The sequence below is a fragment of the Salvia hispanica genome, chromosome 1 (assembly GCF_029641045.1).
Source record: "Salvia hispanica isolate PSC_SH4W2 chromosome 1, Shi_PSC_v1, whole genome shotgun sequence".
Classification (NCBI taxonomy): domain Eukaryota; kingdom Viridiplantae; phylum Streptophyta; class Magnoliopsida; order Lamiales; family Lamiaceae; genus Salvia; species Salvia hispanica.
Genome location: NC_142692.1, coordinates 13,505,817 through 13,525,850, shown reverse-complemented (window position 1 = coordinate 13,525,850; position 20,034 = coordinate 13,505,817). Strand labels below are relative to the sequence as shown.

Below are 20,034 nucleotides of genomic sequence, written 5' to 3'. Positions count from 1 at the left end.
GGCATGCCCGAGGACAACCGAGAGTTCGGTCGCGCCCCATCTCTCGCCCGATCCATCGGGCGTGAGATCGGGCGCCCATTGCAGGCCGATGCCCGAGCCCGATCATTTTCCTTTTTTTTTTAATTATATAAACCCTAATTAAAAACACTATAGATACTCCATTTTTCTTCACTTTTCACACACCAAATTTAGATGATTAGTTTGGTTTTTTTTTTTTAGTTTAGTATTTTAGTTTTAATGTAGTTTTTTTAGCTAAATATAATATAAGTATAATATGTAGTTTCACTTTTAAATTAAATAATGTAGTTTTTTATTTTTTGTATTTGTGGTGTTTAATATAATATATTTTGGTATTTTAATTTAATTAAAAAAATTAAAAAATAATAATTTAAAATTGCAATGAAAAGTGGATAAGAGATAGAGCATCCACTAGAGCTCCACCATTGCAGAAAGATAGGGCATGCTGATGTGGCAACCACTAAGGCTCTCACTAGGACTTTCACTAGGGCATCCATTGTGGATGCTCTAAGATAGTTAAGTCATTTCCTTTTTTGATTAAAACTTTATTTTCTTTCTTATTTTATTCTCTTTTCATATCTTTACTTTATTCTCTCTTACTTTAATTTTTTTATTTTAACATTAATAAATTAATTTCTTAAATTTAGTGCTAAAAAATATCTCAACTAAATAAAATAAGTATATAATTTTCCGGAAATAAGAGCCTTGAAATCCACATAATTTTCACAGCTTTGGATTCAGCCGCCGCCCACTAATTTCAGTGGCCATTTGAGTTTAATATTCTCAATGATTGGAGTCAACTGAAGCTGTCGCTGGACCTTAAAGTCAAAGTTTTTAAAATATCTGTTGGCTGGTTATTTATTTACTTGCAATATTACTCTATTTGCTACTCCCCGTTCCTTGTTAATATGCACGTTTCTTTTCAACATAAAATTGAAATTTAAGAATAATGTTTTAAGCGGATGGTGAATAGAGTAAAAGACTTTTCCTTCGTCTGTGAATAGAAATCTCATTTTTTCCTTTTAGTCCGTCCATAAATAAGAGTCATGGTTCACTAAAAATGGTAATAAGAGTGTCCACTATAGGGCGGCCGCCGCCTCCTCGGCAGGGACACGTCCAACCGACGGGGCGGGGGGGGGGGGGGGGGGGGAGGGAGTAGGTGAAGAGGTTGAAGCGGTGGGACCGGGGCCGTAGCGTTGCCGACGGCGGCCTATTGCATGGCCCGGCGAGCCGCGGCGGCGCCGATCATCTTTTTTTTGTTGATTTTTTCGATTTTTTATTTATAAATACTGCATATTTCACTCCCATTCATATATATCTATACAAAAATATAACAACAATTGATAAAATAATGTGATTTGTGATTGTGGACAAGTTCACTATTGGGTTGGACAAGTTTTTGTGGTTGTGGACAACTTTTTGTGGTTGTGCCACTAGCCTTGTCCACATCATTGTGTACACTCTAAGGTTCAGGGGCGGATCCACCTTATGTCAAGCTGCTGGGGCAAATGCCCCTCAAATATTTTTAAATATGCTATTTTGTCAAGTTTGCAATTTTTTTAATAATTTTTTTATATTTGTCCCTTCTCAAATTCTCAAATTTCCCTTACATATAATTCTTCCCCTGTTCATTTATATTCTTGGATCCGCCCCCGATAAGGTCACACATTCCACTCACATTTTATTTAAAATTATTACTATATATAAGCGGGACACGTATTCCACTAACTTTTTCCATCCATTTTTCTTAATATTTTTTAAAACCCACACCGCTAAGATGAAGAGACTCCTAATGATGGACGCATTGGGTAATAAAATAAGAGAGGTGAAGAGAGAATAAAGTAAGTGAGATGATTATCTTTTACTAAAAATAAAAATGACTCAATTATGTTGAAACTTTTTAAAATAGAAATATGGCTCAATTCACATGGAATGGAGGGAGTACATTTTTTTACAAAAACTTTATTACTCTATTTACTAGCCAGTACTTCTACTTACTACTCCTCCGTCCCAACTAAGTTGAGTCGTGTTCTTGGGACGTCCCAATAAAGTTGAGTCATTTCCCTTTTTTGGCAAAAAATAAAACATTTGATCTATCTTACTTTATTTCATCATCTACTTTAATCTCTCTTTACCTCTCTTACTTTTTTCTCTTTCCTATTTTATTTTACTTTCATTTCATTTATTCAAAATAATTTCTTAATCTTTGTGCGCAAAAGTTTTGTACCAACTTAGTTAGGACGGAGGGAGTACATTTAAAAAAAAAACTTTATTACTGTTATTATTCTTTACTCTCTTTATTTTTTACTGTAATTTTTCTTCTACTTATTTGTTTTTCAGTTAACCTCTAAACATTAATTTATTAAATCTCATACTTAAATGAAATGTGTCAAATAATTTGGTATAGAGGAAGTAAAGTATTGTATATGGTCACTTACATATACCCTCCTTTATTTGCTATTTAAAGATCTATTTTGCTATTTTGGATTGTTCACGATTTAAACACTTTTTTAACCTTTTTTTCATTTTTAGTATGCAGACCTCGTATTCCACTAACTTTTTTCACTTACATTCCATGAAAAATTAATTATGGACTACTAAAAATGGGACTTACAAGTCAAATAATTTTCAATATTTTAATTGTGCATTTTTCTTTAAAAAGTCAAATTTTTAAAAAATTGTGCTAAGTTAAAATGAATTTTTAGATGGATGATGAAGTAAGTACATGTGTATGAAAATATTTATGCTCCCTCCGTCCTATCATAAGCAATCAACTTGAGTTAAGAGGAGAAAATAAAGTATTTGAGAGAATAAAGTAGAAGAGATAATAAAGTAAGAGAAAATAAAGTATTTATTTTTTGCTAAAATAAGATCAAGTACTTGAATTGGAACAATTTAAATGGAAAATTGATAATTTGAGATTAAACAAAGTACTCCCTCCGCTCTTCACTAAATGAGATATTTTTTTTCGATGCGAAATTTAAGAAAATGAGTTTGTTAGTTAAGCGGAGAGAGTAGAGTAAGATTGATGAAAAAAGTTAAAGAGAATATAAGAAAAGGAAATGATTTACTTAACTTGAGACGTTCCAAAAAAAAATGCAACTATGCATCAGTTTACAGGGGACGTAGAAGTATTTTCGAAGGGTTTGAAAAATGTTAACGTGATTTGAGCAGGTCAATGATTGCACAAAATTCTAACCTGTGTCCGCCTAAATAGGGTCTGGTCGGACTCTTATGCCGAAAGGCCAATTATGAATTTACTTATTTAATTTTTTGGGGGTAAAAATATGAGTAGAACAACATGAAACGTTGACAGTAAATAACCAACCAAACGGTTGAGGTCACATATTTATGAAAAATCTATATCACTATTACATATTTACCCCAAGCTCCGCTATTAATTAGCTCCAGTGCTCTACTATTCAATGGTAATTATATATTCTCTTGAATAGTACTCCATCTAATTTAGTACCAACATCTGTTTTATTATTGTGTCGTACTGTATAGTCAGGTGGTACGTAGTTAGATCAGGTTAGATGACTCAGTATTAATCTTGATAGGCGGTGCATTGTAAATAGTTTCTTTTTTTTCCGACTATGATCGTATCAATAGTTAATCTCAACAACTTCATCTTACACATTAAAATTAAGAACATATATTATTTCCTTAGGATATTGACACCTAATATCATAAAACTTATAAAAATTTGGGGGGTGCTTTAAGAAAAATTATTCTCAAAGATTGAAAAACTTGAAACTCTCAAAGTTGTTGTCGAGAAATTATGAAAAAAATTTGTATCATGATATTATTTGCCGGAATTTTTTCATTTGTGGGAAATAACAAATTCGGGCTAAAGTTCGTGATATTATTTGTCAATTTCAAAGTTTGTGGGAAAACTCAACTTTTTAAAAGTTACATGATATTAGGTGCTAATATTTCTATTTTCTTTTGTATGTTTGACTTATAATCGTCCTAAATAAAACAAAAATATTTTAATGCATCGAAACATCGATGACTTGCTTCCTTCATCTCTAAAAAGTATGAACTTTCAAATTTTGAAAATTCATTTCTCTTTAAAGCATTCACTATAGGATCGCTTCCCACCGCCTTCCCACAGCCTTCCGGGAATACTCTCATTGGAACGGCGTAGTCCTCCCGAGGAGAGAGGAAGTGCCGATAGCATGGCGGTGGCCGAGCCCGGACCGCAGTGGGACGGCGCCTATTGCGCGTTGACTGCCGAGCCCTTCCGATTTTTAATTTTAATTTTTTTTAAAATTTTTTAATTTCTACTGTCTATACAACTCATTGCACTTTATTTTTTTAATATTTGATAAACAGCAACAATTAAAATGAATTAAATTGGAGGGCTATTGGGAGGGCTATGGGAAAGCTGTGGGAGGGTTTAGTACAGTGGCACGAGGTATTTTTGAATGCTTTTAATGAGATGTGATTCATTCTCTATCAACAATATTTTAATTATTTTTTCTTTTAATTTCTCTCTTACATTCCTAATTATACATAAAACTTGTCTCAAATCATACGTTCATACTTTTCAAGGACGGTGAGGTATATAATATGATCTATCCTAATTAAAATGACCAGGTTTGTTGGATCCATTAATTCTGACATAAGCACGCATTGATTCTATAGCTAAAACAATGCTAATAATGAAGTAATTTTAAAACATTCAACATTAATAACCAAAATGAAACACCGTAGAAGATGGAGAATCTTATACAGTATGTTGTACATTCATTATAATAACATGTTGATCAAGATTATGAACAAGTTACAGGTACCAATAGTAAAGCTGTAAGAGTTCATCTGGAATGTTGTATTCATGCATTTAATAACAATTGAAGTGATGGCCTACCAAATATATGTGATTAATTAATTTATCACCAGATATTATATTTGGAAATATGATTTTGTTTATGGATGAATAATATTCCAATTTGTCACGGATTCTTTACCCCTAGTCATACATACAATCACGACAAATTATGCGATGGGAAATTAAAGATTTATGTCAGAGAAAATGATTGATTTTATGCGGTCTTTGAATTTCTTTAACAATCATTATATCTCGTGCAGATTGTTATCATAGAAAGATGCAAAATAAGGACAACATACTACTCCCTTAGCATTAAAAAAAAGGAAAAATTGTTGCTCCTCCGTCCCCTCGGGGCATTCACAGTGGGACGCCCTAAGCGAAGCCCCAAGCGACGCCCTATACACCACCACGTCAGCATTTTATCCTCCTCCCATTCCACCTACAGTGGAGCGGAATATAGCCCACCATAAGCGACGCCCTAAGCATTTTATCTATTATTTGAATATTTAAATACTTCAAAATTTGGAAAAAAAAACTTCATTTCATTAAAATTAAAATATTACAATACGAAATAAAAAAACTACAAATTTTCAACGGCGGCGGTTGCGGTTCCAAACTTCTTCAATCATGTCGGTCATGAGCTGAGTATGGTCTTGTTGGTTGCGCATTGAGGCCTGTCACTGTAGAACCTCACCGAAGCCCATCGGTAATCCTCGAGTGACAGGCGAGGTCGTCGTGCTGGAGCTAGATCCGGCTTCATCATCCATCCAATCGGTGACATGTCCACGTTCTTGTTCGACTATCATGTTATGCATGATGATGCACGCATACATGACGTCGGCGATGACTTCCTTGTATCAGAAATGCGCCGGACCTTTCACGATTGCCAACCGCGATTGGAGCACCCCAAAAGCCCGCTCCACATCCTTCTGCGCGGACTCCTGCTTTGCCGCAAACAAGACTCTCCTCTCACCAATTGGGCAACTGATCGTCTTCAAAAAAACAGACCACCTTGGGTATATGCCATCGGCCAAGTAGTACCCCATATGATGTCTGCGGCCGTTGGCAGTGAACTCGATGTTCGGGCCGCGACCCCTGCACTGATCGGCGAATAGGGTGGACGAGTTGAGGACATTGATGTCGTTGTTCGACCCGACTACACTGAAGTAGGCATGCCAGATCCAGAGGCGGTGGTCAGCGACGGCTTCCAAAATCATCGTAGGGTGGCTGCCCTTGTAGCCACTGGTAAATTGGTCTCTCCACCCCGTCGGGCAGTTCTTCCACTGCCAGTGCATACAGTCGATGCTCCCTAGCATCCCAGGTAAGCCGTGCACCGTCTCGTGCATCGTCCGTCGCATCGTCCGCACCATTGCGGATGCCCTAATCATAGTTGATCAGTCATTTTTTTTTATTTCGGAAAGTTTCCTTATAGTTAAGTTATTTAGTTTTTCTTTTCTCTTTCTTACTTTACACTCTTTTACTTTATTTTTTCTACTTTATACACCTCCTATTCTATTCTCTCTCTTATTTTTTTATCCATTTATTTAACACACTCTATATCCTTTTTAAACTCTGTGCCGAAAAGTTTCGCCTTAACTATAAGGGAACGAAGGGAGTTTTATTTAAATAACAATTTTTGATTGACTTCTGATCAAGCTCGTAATTTATAACGGTAGCTAATTAAAATTATAATTGTTGTATATATTTTAATTGTCTCATATAATTAAAATTTTAATGAAGTTTATCATTTAAATTATACTTTTGGTTAACTTCTGGATATATTTACCATTATTCTATATTATGATGGTCAATTTTATATGATTATTGATTAATTGTTGAAGATATAATGATGCAAATTATAAAAGTCACAACAAATTTTATCAAAGTTTTGATTATATGGTATAATGGAGAAATGTATAAAATTTATGATTTAATTAGTTAATTTTATAAATTATAAGATTAATTAGAAGTTGACTAAAAGTTATTATTTACATGGCAATTCTCCTTTAAAAGAAAATGGAAATGGGGTTTATTAAAATAGAGAGAAAATATAGTTAAAGAATCATTTAATAAATAGGAATAAAAAAAGTTAATATTATTTATAATTTAAAAATCTCAAACCACCAAATAACGAGGAAATAGAATGTAAAACAACAACGATCAATTATAACAAGATGAAGAAGAAAAAAAGAAAAAAAACGACAGCAATGAACCACAAAGATGGCACGTAAAAGAGAAGACAACAAAAAATCTAAGAAAGAGAGAAACAAATCAAAAGCAAACCAGTAAAAGTAATGCAGCTAGCTGTTGGGATCGTGACCGATTAAAGAATTTTGACTGCGTCATTCATGTGACAGAACATTTAATTTGTGAAATTATATGAATACTCATACGATCGATCTATGTTCGGAGTAGATAATTGTGATATATTAATTCATTTTCTTTAAATTGATTCTCAGTGAGTGGGAAATACTCTCTTCGTCCATGAATAGATGACTCGTTTTCATTTTAGTTCGTCTGCAAATAAGAGTTCAAGTTCATTTTCATTATAAATGGTACTAGGACCCACATTCCCCTTATTTTTCATTTATAACTAATATGTACAAATGCGACTCATATTGCACTAACTTATTTTCACTCATTTTTGTTAACATTTTCAAAACTCGTGCCTATCTACAAGGAGGGGCTGAAGACTAAAGTTGTTCACAAAAATGGAGCTATAAATGAGATACGAGAAAATTCAAGAGATTAATTAATTATTACTATTGATTATCCCGCGTTGGTGATGAGAAGAATTTGATTCAATGAAAACTAAACTTAAAAGAGTTCATGTAAAATACTCTTTTTAATTTATTTCCTGGAGAACAATATAATGTTGGAAATTTGCCTTATTAGTCTTATGAAGTATTAGGAGCCTAAATAGTGAGCAATAAGACATAATCCATATTTTTGTCAGTGATGTCAATTTGAAAAGGAGTTAAATACATGTACACTCTTCCTACATTTAGGGATGTTAATTAGGCTAACCCATTTGGGTTTGGGCCAATCCACTCAAGTTGCTAGGGCTATTTAAATGCGGGCCATTTGGGTTATGAATTTTCGGGTCATAAGTTTTCAACCTTAATCCTAACCCGCCGGATTTCAGGCTTAAAAACTTTCAGAAATAAATCATTGTAATCAAAATTTTCCTCTATAAAATAGTTTTAGATTTTAGATATTTTTTCTTCTTAGTTTTAGAATCATAAAATATTCAAATTTTCATAATTTCCTCAATAGAGAAGCCTTTTATCTCGATCAACTACAACATAAATAAAGATAAATCAAAATTAAATCAATCACTTTTAATTAAAGCTTGTGTTCGTGTCATTATTTTGACATTGTGCATAATTAATTTTTTATGAAAATTAAAATCATATCTAACATGAATTATTAATGATAGATATATTGAGATGTTGATGGGTTAACTTTAAACTTTGTTTTGATTGGCTTTGGTGATGGTAGGATAGTAATGACAGATGATGGAACGATGGAATAATGAGTCAGGTTGGAATTTGAAAATTGATAGTGTGAGATTGAGTGAAAAAGTGTAAAATGAAAGATTGAAGAAGAATAATGATTTTGCCGCCTGAAACTAAAAAAATACAAAAAACCCCTAAAACTTAATATTTTTTTAATTAAAAGTCGCAACCCGTCGGGCCTACCCACAACCCGTTAGGGCCAACCTGTCTAACCCGCCAACTCATTCGGGCTAGCCCGTTTTATATTCGGGTCAAAAAATTACAATCCTACCCCGCTAATTTTATTGGACTATTCAGACTGACCCATAAATTTTGAGTTGAATTGACATCCCTGTCTGCAACTAAACAAATTGTCAATGTTCCTTTTGCGGCTTTGCCAACCTATGTCACATAATACAAATAAATTAAATTGGGGTTTATGATACTCAGGGGTTTATTAATGAAATTGGTGAATTTACTATATGATCGCCTCAATCGAAAAATTTGTCTATCCAATTAGACATAAGTGAAGTAGTATTGATTTTCTAGCGAGATATTTAGTTCTTATTTGGGAATAGGGACTAGTAGTACTATTCTAAGGGGCTGTTCTTTGTTGGACAAAATAATAATGAGATATAATCTAGAATTGAATTGTGAGAATATTTTTATTAAAGAAGTGACTATGGCTAATATTATCACATAATTATTCATCTAAGATTAAGTTATGAAATTCAATCTCATGAATTAAATACAATATATATTTAATTTTAAACTAAATACAATATATATTTAATTCTAAAATATAATTTTTCAAATTGAACAACCTTTTAGTAATAGTATTAAAAAAGTTCAAAACGTAACTTCAAATCCGATCTTGAATTTTCTATTGTAAATCAACGTTTATATCAGGATTCTGTCTTATCATCTAAATATTCATAAGTATTTTCAGAATGCTTTACTTTGGAAACATTCATTGAATCCTCATTACATATCAGTTATATTTCATCCATCAATATTTAATGCTACGGTAGTATTTTACTTATATTTTTTTAGTTATAAATATTTGTTAGAATCCATTTTATCCGAAGGGAAAAGAGAGACAAAAATGCAATTGTATTTAAATAAATAAACTAGTTCTACCTCGGTCCTTGAATAATAAAAATCTATAAAATAGCATAAGTTTTAATACATAATAAATATAGTAAAAAAAGAGAAAAAAAAATGAGTAAAATAAAAAAGATGAAAAGAAAAAATGAAAAAAACAAGTGTTAGTTAATTTTGAGATCCACATCTAAAAATAGAAATTTTTTAATTTTTAAAAGAAAATCTAGAATGAAGATAATTTTTACTTTTAAGGGATAGACGTAGCAAGTGTCAATTTTTGTTTCATGATTATCATTTTCAGGCTCAAATTTAATAAGAAGTTAAGCGTATGTTATCTTCTCATGTTTTTAGTTGAAATAATACTTTTAAATTTGAACGAGTGGGCATATTTAAATATACTCTTTCCGTTCCATAATAATTGTTACTCCTTTTCTTTTTAATCCGTCTCATAATAATTGGCACACTTCATTTTTATCATAATGGTAAGTAGATCTCACATTCCACTAACTCGTTTAACTTTCATTTTATTATAAAAAATATATAAAAAAGTGGGTCTCACATTCCACTTTACTACCCCCGCAGCGGCAGGCATGCCCTGCATCATCCCGCTCCCCATCATGGGCATCATCCCGCTCATCCCTGCAATCCCAGGCAACATCCCCCAATCCCGGGCATCATCCAGCCCATCATACTGGGCATCACCCCGCTCGTCATCATGGCACTCATGCCCGCCAACCCGGTGGCCATCCAAGGGTACATATTGAAATACTCGGGCATCATCCCTGCCATCCCAGCCGCATTTCCCCCACCTCCAACGGGGAACGTTGGCGTTTGTGACTCGCTCGTGGCGGGAGAATCATTGTCGTGCTCCATTTATCTTCAATAGAAATAAGAGTAGAGAGAGAAAAACTCGTTAATACAAGTGGTGCAAATGAAATGATGTGCAACGAGCCGTATATATAGAGTTGAAAAAAATTTGAAAAACACGTTCTCCGGTCGCGTCAGCACAATAGCAGACGAGCGATCGGCTAACGCCCTGGACTCGCGGACGACCGCTCGTCCTATCCGTTCGTTCGTCGCCCGTTAGGCGGCTCCAGTAGTGGACGTCCCGACGCCCTAACCGCTAGTCCGTGCACTAGTCCTACCAGTTCCGCTATTGTGGATGCTTTAAAAAATATGCACTTTGGATTCAGCTCAGGTTTTGGTGTAAAATTGGTATGGTAAGAGACAGGTAGAGAGAAAAAGTAACAAAATTATTGTTAGCGGAGACTGAGTTCCACCTTATTAAAGAGAAAATACTTTCTAAAATTAAAAAATGCATATTCTTGTGAGATAGATTAAAAAAGGAAAGAGTGTACATTCTTGTAGGATGGAAGAAGTAGTATATAAAAAAATAGCTACTACCATATCACAAGATTCACAACACTATATACTTGGAAAAAAATATTTAATTTAAATAAACAATCCAAAATTGGACGCAAAAGCTATCCCTTCCCTTCTCTTATTTTTTTGCTAAAAACAAGCAGCTGGAATCAAAAAAATTCATGGTGTCTTGAGATTCGTTTAAATTAAGTGGAACAGTTTTATGTTTTTATGCATGATCATGATAATGGGAAGAAAGTATATAAGTATACTACAATTGACTCTATCTGCTACACTACAGTTGACTCTATCTGCTACACTACAGTTGAATCATAATTCTTTGTTGTTCATGCTATTGAAGAGTGATCATTTTTCTTTATATCAAAATTTTCAAGACGTTTAATTCCTTTTAATTTATTTTATTTTCTATATTACTCTCTATTTTATTATTCTTTAATTTATTTTCTCACACTTAACTTACTATATTCCCATTCTTTAATTAGGTAATCATAGACACTAAATGATCACAAAATGAAGTGTTTAAAGTCGAAACCAAAAAGTGTTTAAAGTTTAATGCTGAGCTGCTGAGTTTATTTTAATGTCAAGGAGAAACGCATAATTGTTGCATTAAGTAATTAGGAGTATTATTACTAGACTAAATTTTTTCCTTATTATATTTGTGAATTTGAATTAATTTATTCAATGGTCGGTGCGAGTTGCTCCCCTTGTTCCTTGTTTTGTGAAATCTAGGGGCGTGCAAGATAATATAGTGGGAGTAATAAAAACAGATCTTTAATAAAAAACAATTCGTATAAATTAATTTAACGCGTAGTTATAAATTAAATAGATTTGACATTATTTCATCATATAGTACTTCCTAATATATTCTGTAAATTTTTTATCATCCAAAAGAAAACACTAAAATTAAAAGAAACAAAATATATATTGACTCACGAATGTCTTACCCCAAGCTACTTTTATTTCTTCGTCTAAAATGAATTTATGGGATTTTTTAAAAGGATTCGACTATGATTTTAATACCACAAATTAAAGAGTATGTGCTTGGTCTATATTTAGACTAATATTAAATGAGAGTTTTTGAACTATTTACGAATACCATTTTAAAAGGAAACATGACTATTTGTTAAAAATTAAAAGACACAAGTTGTTAGCCATCAATAGAAAAATATCGAGAAGTTGACTTCTCATATAAACTTTAAACATCTAGTATAATACTCCCTCCGTCCCCATTAGTCTCTCTCTTACTTTACCATTTCTCCATTTTAACTATTTATTCTATCTTATTTTACCATTTCTCCACTTTAACTATTTATTATCATTTTTATAAAACGAGTGCAGAAACGGAAGTGTAACTCCTAATGGGGGACGGAGGGAATATAATTTATTCTTAATTTAATACGAATTTATTAATTGTTTATTTCATGCCGTTGATAAAATATTTTAATAAATATTAATTAGTACTCCATTCGTCCCTACAAGAGTAAACTTTTAGTTGAGCATGAGTTTTAATGCATAATTGGTTAATTGCGAGAGAAATAAAAAAAAAATTAAAATATTATTAGTGGAGAATAAGTCATATCTCAATAGAAATAAAAAGTGCATACTTTTATTAAAAAATTAGTAAGCATAAAAACAAAATTTAGGATAAATAATTTATACTCCATAGGTATATTTTGTCATTTTATTGGTGTAAATCAGATTTATTGTGATATACTTCAATTGTTTTTATGCGCCTTTATGGATATAAGATTAGTACTCATATATTTGTAACAATATTGATAATTTTTTTTATTCTACATAATATCACTACGGTTGTCTATAAAAATTTTTTCTAAATTTTGTGTATATTATTGTGATGAAATTTAATAATTTTAAATTTTTTTATGCATGTACCGAAAATTAATGTGAATTAGATAGAGTAGTAAGTTAATTATAACCAGGTTATTTGCATATAAATACATAAACTTTTAACATTTTCTGATTTTTTCCATAAATTTTTTTTTAAATGTAATTACATGAATTTTGAATTTTTCTGTATGTACTAACAGCGTTGAACTCAAAGATGAAAGAGGCTAAGGTAGTATATTTTGTTTATTTTTATATTTCATTTTAATTGGTTAATTTTCGTATTACGAGGAACAAAATTGCACTGCGCATTGCATAGACATGAAAACTACTAGTGGATAATAAAATGGTAATTCCTGACGTACAAAATTTCTCCTTAAATTAACTATTAATTAAATCATTAAATGTACGACTTTTTCTGAACTAAAAAACTTTTGGGCCAGTTCCATTATAAAATTGGGCTTTACCTGACCATTAAGTGCACTCTTTCAAAAATGGATGATAGCCAAAATTACCATTTTCCTCTTTAAATACACATTTTGCTCAAATCTCTTTTGTTCAAATTTTTTTATGTTTATCAATTATCCAAATTTCTACTGACCCAAGTTTTAGTGATCATTATTGGTGTTTTGTGTATTTTTATTTTATTTATAAATGTTTTGTGTTGTGGTGGTTTCAATTTTATATAATCAATGGTTTAGCCATATTATTGTTTTATTTGGCACAATTACTATATAGTACTCCATATTTCTTTTTATATATTATTATTATTTAAAACACTTTATGCATTCAAATATATAATCAAAAATTGTGTACTAACTAAAAAAGCCAACAATATCCACCCAAAAAGATGTTGAATTTATGCCGAACATTTCCATACAAAAAAGAGTGAACTACAAAAATGGTCCCTGGACTATGGGTTTATCTCGCCCATAGTCCCTGGACTTTAAAAATATCATCAGTAGTCCCTAGACTAAGGGTTTATCTCGAAATTGGTCCTTTTGACTTTTTTTGGTACGAAAATACCCTTTGATATTATTTTGGGGGGTTTGGGCAATTTGGTCTTTTTACACCTTTAACATTTTAAATCTGATATTATTTTAGTTATGTACTAACTTTGATATTATTTCAAATTTATCATCCTTTTTTCCCTTTTGTCATCCTTCACTTTGTTTCTTTATTTCAATATTAGCTTTAATTTTACAAAATTTTAAATTTTAATTTTTAAATATCAATAAATTTTTTTAATTATAAAAATTATTAAATAGCAAAAATTAATAATTATAATCAATATTTGATAGTGTATAATACTATGTAATCAATAAGGTATGACAACGTCTTAGTTTTAATCAATATTTAATAGTAGTTTTAATCATAAATAGATTATATAACACAATTTATTCTGAAATAAATATACATCTAATGTAAGACTAATATAATTTTCGTTTATTAATTTGAAAACAATCAAAATTTATTAGAAAATTTCAACAAAAATACTCCTATATAAAATTTTAAGTAGGATTCAACTTCATAATATTTAATCACAAGCAATTATAACAACCGAACGGAGGCTAAATAGAATAACTCTTATTTTTCCATCATGATTAATATTATTTTTCTGTACTTCTTCAATTCAATTGAATATTATATTAAATAACAAAAATTAATAGTTTTAATCAATATTTATAGTGTCCATGAATTAATAGTTTTCATTAAAAAAATTTATTGATATTTAAAAATCTAAATATTAAATTTAATTTTATAAAATTAAATCTAATATTGAAATAAAAAAAAAACAAATTCAGTGAAGGATAACAAAATGGAAGAAGAATGATAATTTTGAAATAATATCAAAGTTAGTACATAACTAAAATAATACTCCATCAGATTTAAAATGTTAAAAGTGTAAAAAGACCAAATTGCCTAAACCCCAAAATAATATCAAAGGGTATTTTCGTACCAAAAAAAGCCAAAAGGACCAATTTCGAGATAAATCCTTAGTCCAGGGACTACTGACGATATTTTTAAAGTCCAGGGACTATGGACGAGATAAACCCATAGTTCAGGGACCATTTTCGTAGTTCACTCTAAAAAAAAAGCTCAATTAAATACTAGCAATCAAGCAAGAGCTGGAAACTGTTGGTCATCTTCAAAAGAAGGTGGCGGCAAAATAACAACATTTCCAACGTTCGGAGAGGCATCGGGTTGGTTTCTAGAACCGTTGTCTTGTCTACGCCTTGGTGGTGGTTGCGGTAGCATAATCTTTTGGGCTTTAAAAGAAGATGAAGATGATGAAGACGAACGAATTGTCTTCTTCTGCTTGTCTCCAGAAGAGATCTGAATAACACAAGTATGCACAATAAATAAATGAAGGCATATATATAGTTGAGTTGATAAAAAAAAAATTGGATGAATAGGATATAATGTAATTAAACAGTACTAACAAAATTAGGTTCTTCTTCACTCTTCTTTGCAATGATATGCATAGAATTAAAGTCTTTGTCAAGTGCGACCCTCCGCTCTTCAGTTTTCATTGATTCCAGAACCTTCCTCTTCTCCCTAACAAGTTTCTCATACTGCTTCAGTGTCATTTTCTGTAATTTAACAAGAATTGATTAGTCTTAATTAATTAGTCACCATAGTAAAATAAAAGAAATACCTTTGCCTCCAATTCCCTTTCCAGTCTCCTTGCCTCCAATTCCTGTTTCCTTGCCTCCAATCCCTTTTTCCTTGCCTCCTCTTCAGGTGAATCTGATATCTCTATCTCCTTTGTACAAGTTTCATCCCTAAAAATATTTTTAATAAAATTAAAACTACATACTACTAAAACATGTACATAATATTTCACGAAAAGAGTAGTAAGTAATTACTTTGGTCCCTTTTTCGAATCAGAAGCGTTGCCATTCTCGGGTGAATTTTGATCAATCTGAGTCTCAATACCATTCTCAACCTCTCTCGGGAGATTGTTTGCATTACTGTTGTTTTGATAGCCGTTAGACCTCCCTCCAACCGTCTGCCACCCGGCTTTATCTTCTTCTACTCGTCTCCATTGGTAGTTGGAGCTTCTTTTCAGACCATTATTGGGTTTCCTGCCTTGCACGTATATGTTGTTTTGTCTTTGATTATTTACAATTGCTCCATTTATCTTCTTGTTTTGGCTATTGCTATCGCTTGGCTTTTCTGATTAGCATTAACATCAAATTCAAGATTCAAATTATCAAAACATTATAGAAAGTAAAATAATCTAAAAAACAGATCATAATCAAATAATATACCATGATCGAGAGAAGAAGACGGCAAGTGGTTGCTGTCCTTCCTTTTCTCCGCCTTTGCGATGATGGCGGCGGAGAGGCGGGCGAGTAAATCTTCGGCGTCGGTGTCATGGCCTTCTAAAAGAGAAAAGGCGTTCATTCCGCCTCCACGTCTCTAATGTGTATGTTAATATCTCTATATATAGACAATTACATGGAAAATTTACATATGAATAGCCTTTGTGACCACGCAAAAAATCTCCAATAAATATTTACTATTCCGCTATTAATTTACAAAGATTGTGTGATTTTTAAAAAATTTATATAATCCGCCTTTGTGACCACGCAAAATCTGGAATAAATTTTAACCACATTCTGCTATTAATTTACAAAGATTGTGTGATATTAAAAATATTATATAACCTGCCTTTGTGACCACGTAAATAATTTCCACTATTACGCATATATTCCTTCAATCCTTATTTTTACCCCATTTAAACTTTGTTACGTCCATTATTAAAAAAAATAATAATAAATAAAAGTTAGTAATGTTTAAGGACGCTAAAATCGAGATGCAATTACTTGCGATGAAATTTTTTAAAAAATAACAATTTAGGACGCAAAGGAAAACATTCCTAAATTAAGGACAAATTAATTTAATATTTTGTTATTTTAAGACGCTTCTGTTTGCGTCCTCAAATTTTAGTTGAGACACCAACAATTAGAACCATTTTTGAAATTTTGATGGTATATTTTAAATAATAAATTAGTATCCTTAATTGCATTAATTGGTACACTCACTAATATATATATATATATATATATATATATAGAGTTGTGATCAATGTGGAACCATTCTTAAGGGCCGAACTAGAGACTTAATTATGACCCTCCATTTTTTTATCTTGTGGTTAGGATTAATTTACCATTATTTAATTATTTTATTTAAAAAAACCTTGTTGAGGGGTATTTTAGGAAATCAATTTATCAACTCTCCTAAAATAAAATACGTGTTTCATCTCTCCCTCAAATCTTCGATCTCGGTTTTCTTCAATCTTCGTCGATCTCCATCGATTTTCGTCGATCTTCTTCCTGTAATCTACTTAAATCTTCATTTATCTCCATCGCCGGACAATTTTGCTTCCTCAATTCACGATCGTTTTGCAATTTCATCAATCCACGATCTGCATCGCCGGACAATCGCGATCTTCATCAAATTCTCGATCGATTTGGAGGTGCGGAGGAGCGATTAGGAGAAGCGTTGTGGCGGAAACGGAGGCTTCATCAGATCAGCCGGAACGGTCCTCTTGCGGGTGATCTTCCGGTAGAGGACGACGGATACAAATATAAGCGCCAGCGCCGCCGCCGCGGCGAGCAGCGGCATGAGAAGGCGGTGGTGCGGCAACGGCAGCATTGTCGTGAATCTGGATACAATCGGATAGAAGCAAAAAAGAGTATATAGAGGTTGTCGACAGAGACTAGTGAGAGAAGAAAGATGGCATTGTGTTTTTCACAGAGAAGGGGGTGGTGAAGCAGCTCATATTTTGTCATTGAAGATTGTGAACGGATTGGTGCAATTGGAGTTCGCAGCTCATATTTGCGAACTGGATCTTCTACATAATGAACCAAATTATAAATATAATGAAGTAAAAAGTATTCAGTGCTTGTTAGGTTTGACATTGTAAACATGGATCAAACAAGTAAAGGGATCATGTCACATGGTTGTATGTTGTGTGTAGTAGGGTGATAAAGATTTTTAGTCATGTAATTTAGATTTATACCTTGGTTCCATCATCCTTTGGCTCATTATCTATATGCGATCTCACATTTGATCCATGTTGAACAACACATAGTGTATTCAAATTCTGATATTGATTTAGAAAATGATTCATTACAAGGACAAGCTATTTCATTGTTTGAGCTGTATACTTCTGAAAATTCTGATTTACCTTCTCCATTATATTAGCTTTTAAGTTTTCCATAAGACCTGCGTCAACACTGAAGTTTGATGACGATGTAACATCTGCCATTTGTACATGAAGACCCTGCCAGTAGTATTATATAAAAAATAGTTCATTCAGTATGATAGTTACTTCATCATACTGAAATATTACTTCAAACAGAGTCTATAAAAGGCAAGGTAAAAAATAGTTCATTCAGTACGATAGTTACTTCATCATGCTGAAATATTACTTCAAACAAAGTTAATAAAAGACAAGGTAAAAGATAGTTCATTCAGTACGATAGTTACTTCATTATACTTAAATATTACTTCAAACAGAGTTAATAAATAGTGCATTCAGTATGATAGTTACTTCATCATACTGAAATATTACTTCAAACAAAGTTAATAAAAGCCAAGGTAAAAAATAGTTCATTCAGTACGATAGTTACTTCATCATACTGAAATATTACTTCAAACAGAATTAATAAAAGGCAAGGTAAAAAATAGTTCATTCAGTACGATAGTTACTTCATCATACTGAAATATTACTTCAAACATAGTTAATAAAAGACAAGGTAAAAGATAGTTCATTCAGTACGATAGTTACTTCATTATACGGAAATATTACTTCAAACAGAGTTAATAAATAGTGCATTCAGTACGATAGTTACTTCATCATACTGAAATATTACTTCAAACAGACTTAATAAAAGCCAAGGTAAAAAATTGTTCATTCAGTACGATAGTTACTTCATCATACTGAAATATTACTTCAAACAGAGTTAATAAAAGGGAAGGTAAAAACCGTTTAAACAATATGTGAAAGTTGTAAACCAAATCATCCTCACTATATAAACCCCATAACCAATACAAACTCTCCATTACAAAAAAAAGGAAAAAACACAAACTTGTCCAATACAAAAAATCATCCAAAATTGACACACAAGCACATCTCAATCGGCTGAGCCGTGATTCTGGGCACCACCCATTTGTTAGGCGTGGGAACGGACTGCACAAATGTCCTCATCAGCATGTTACCATGACTCAACTACATCTCCCGAAACTCTTTATCTCGCTCCTCAAATTTGATTTCTCACCCAACTGTGAGTTAGAGGACCCCACTGTTTTCTTCACCTATATACAAGAAACACATAACAACAATTCAACATTTGAAACATAGTTTATGTTACATCATTAAAATAGTTCGGAACTTCATGATTTAGGTTCTTTAGTTCATTAAAGGTATAATTCACAACTAAATGTACATACAAAATAGGTCAGTTTATATTACTTCATTCCATGAGGTTATTACTTCATCAAATAGCTGAATTGGTTCATTCAACTGTTATTTCTTCATGAAATATGCATACAACACAGTTACTTCATCCTCTGAATACTACTTCATCAAATAGGTTAGTTAGTTCATTCAATGTTATTTTCTAGCAAAATATGCATACAACACATTTAATAAAATTTATACGAACATCAGACGAACTTTCCTTTGCGATTTGATCTCCAAATTATGAAGTAATAAATCACATTAAGAAGATGCATATTAGTTTTTGCCACATATTTCAAATGATTCAAGCACCAAACTCATAGCCTCATCAAATGAAGTAGCCTTGTGAAATGAAGTAACATCCTCATGAAATGGACTAAATCGATTTACACAGCCACATTTTTTTTATACCTTTTCTCCCAAATATCAAAAGTATTGTGAAGTAATCGATTTACATTACTTCAGTACGTGAGGTTATAACTTCATCAAATAGGTTAAGTTGTTCATACAGTACAGTTAACAAATTCATAAAACACAGCTAACTTCATTCTATAAATTTACTACTTCATAACAACTTATCACTTCATTTACCTTTTGGTGGAGGGATTTGACTTGCAATATTTGCTTCCGACCGACCAGTAGAGAAACTTTCCTCAGGATTTGCTTTCTCGACCAGTTGTGATTTGTCCATCGGCCTATGAGTATATTTGAAGCTTATGTTGACCTTCCTCGGCTCTACTTGATAAACTTATAAGACAAAAATCATAAACCAATTTACAAATAGATGAAGTAAATTAAACTTTTGAACTATGCAAAGCTTCAAAACAGTGTATTACCTGATGCAGTAGAGTTGAGTGTTTGAGTCATTTTTGAATCGT

The 20,034-nt window shown here is 32.1% G+C and overlaps 1 protein-coding gene and 1 long non-coding RNA gene across 2 annotated transcripts; both read right to left on the bottom strand.

Moving 5' to 3' along the window:
• Positions 1 to 14,506: 14,506 nt before the first annotated feature.
• Positions 14,507 to 16,092, bottom strand: LOC125218571 (uncharacterized). Its single transcript, XM_048120258.2, has 5 exons — positions 15,957 to 16,092; positions 15,552 to 15,861; positions 15,341 to 15,467; positions 15,126 to 15,275; positions 14,507 to 15,018 (listed from the first exon to the last, which is right to left on the bottom strand). The coding sequence occupies exons 1-5, from the start codon at positions 16,090 to 16,092 to the stop codon at positions 14,800 to 14,802; spliced, it is 942 nt and encodes a 313-aa protein (XP_047976215.1). The 3' UTR covers positions 14,507 to 14,799.
• A 2,690-nt stretch (positions 16,093 to 18,782) lies between these two features.
• On the bottom strand, positions 18,783 to 20,034 carry LOC125192336 (uncharacterized). Its single transcript, XR_016135597.1, has 3 exons — positions 19,993 to 20,034; positions 19,748 to 19,903; positions 18,783 to 19,011 (listed from the first exon to the last, which is right to left on the bottom strand). It is a non-coding gene; the product is annotated as an uncharacterized LOC125192336 (long non-coding RNA).

Bases quoted from the DNA above. Each gene is read 5' to 3' on its own strand.
- LOC125218571 (XM_048120258.2), bottom strand. From the start codon at position 16,092: ATGAACGCCTTTTCTCTTTTAGAAGGCCATGACACCGACGCCGAAGAT. The intron at 15,468-15,551 runs GTAATTACTTAC...AAATATTTTTAG, and splicing joins GATTCGAAAAAGGGACCAAA to GGATGAAACTTGTACAAAGG. The intron at 15,276-15,340 runs GTATTTCTTTTA...GTTAAATTACAG, and splicing joins AAAGGGAATTGGAGGCAAAG to AAAATGACACTGAAGCAGTA.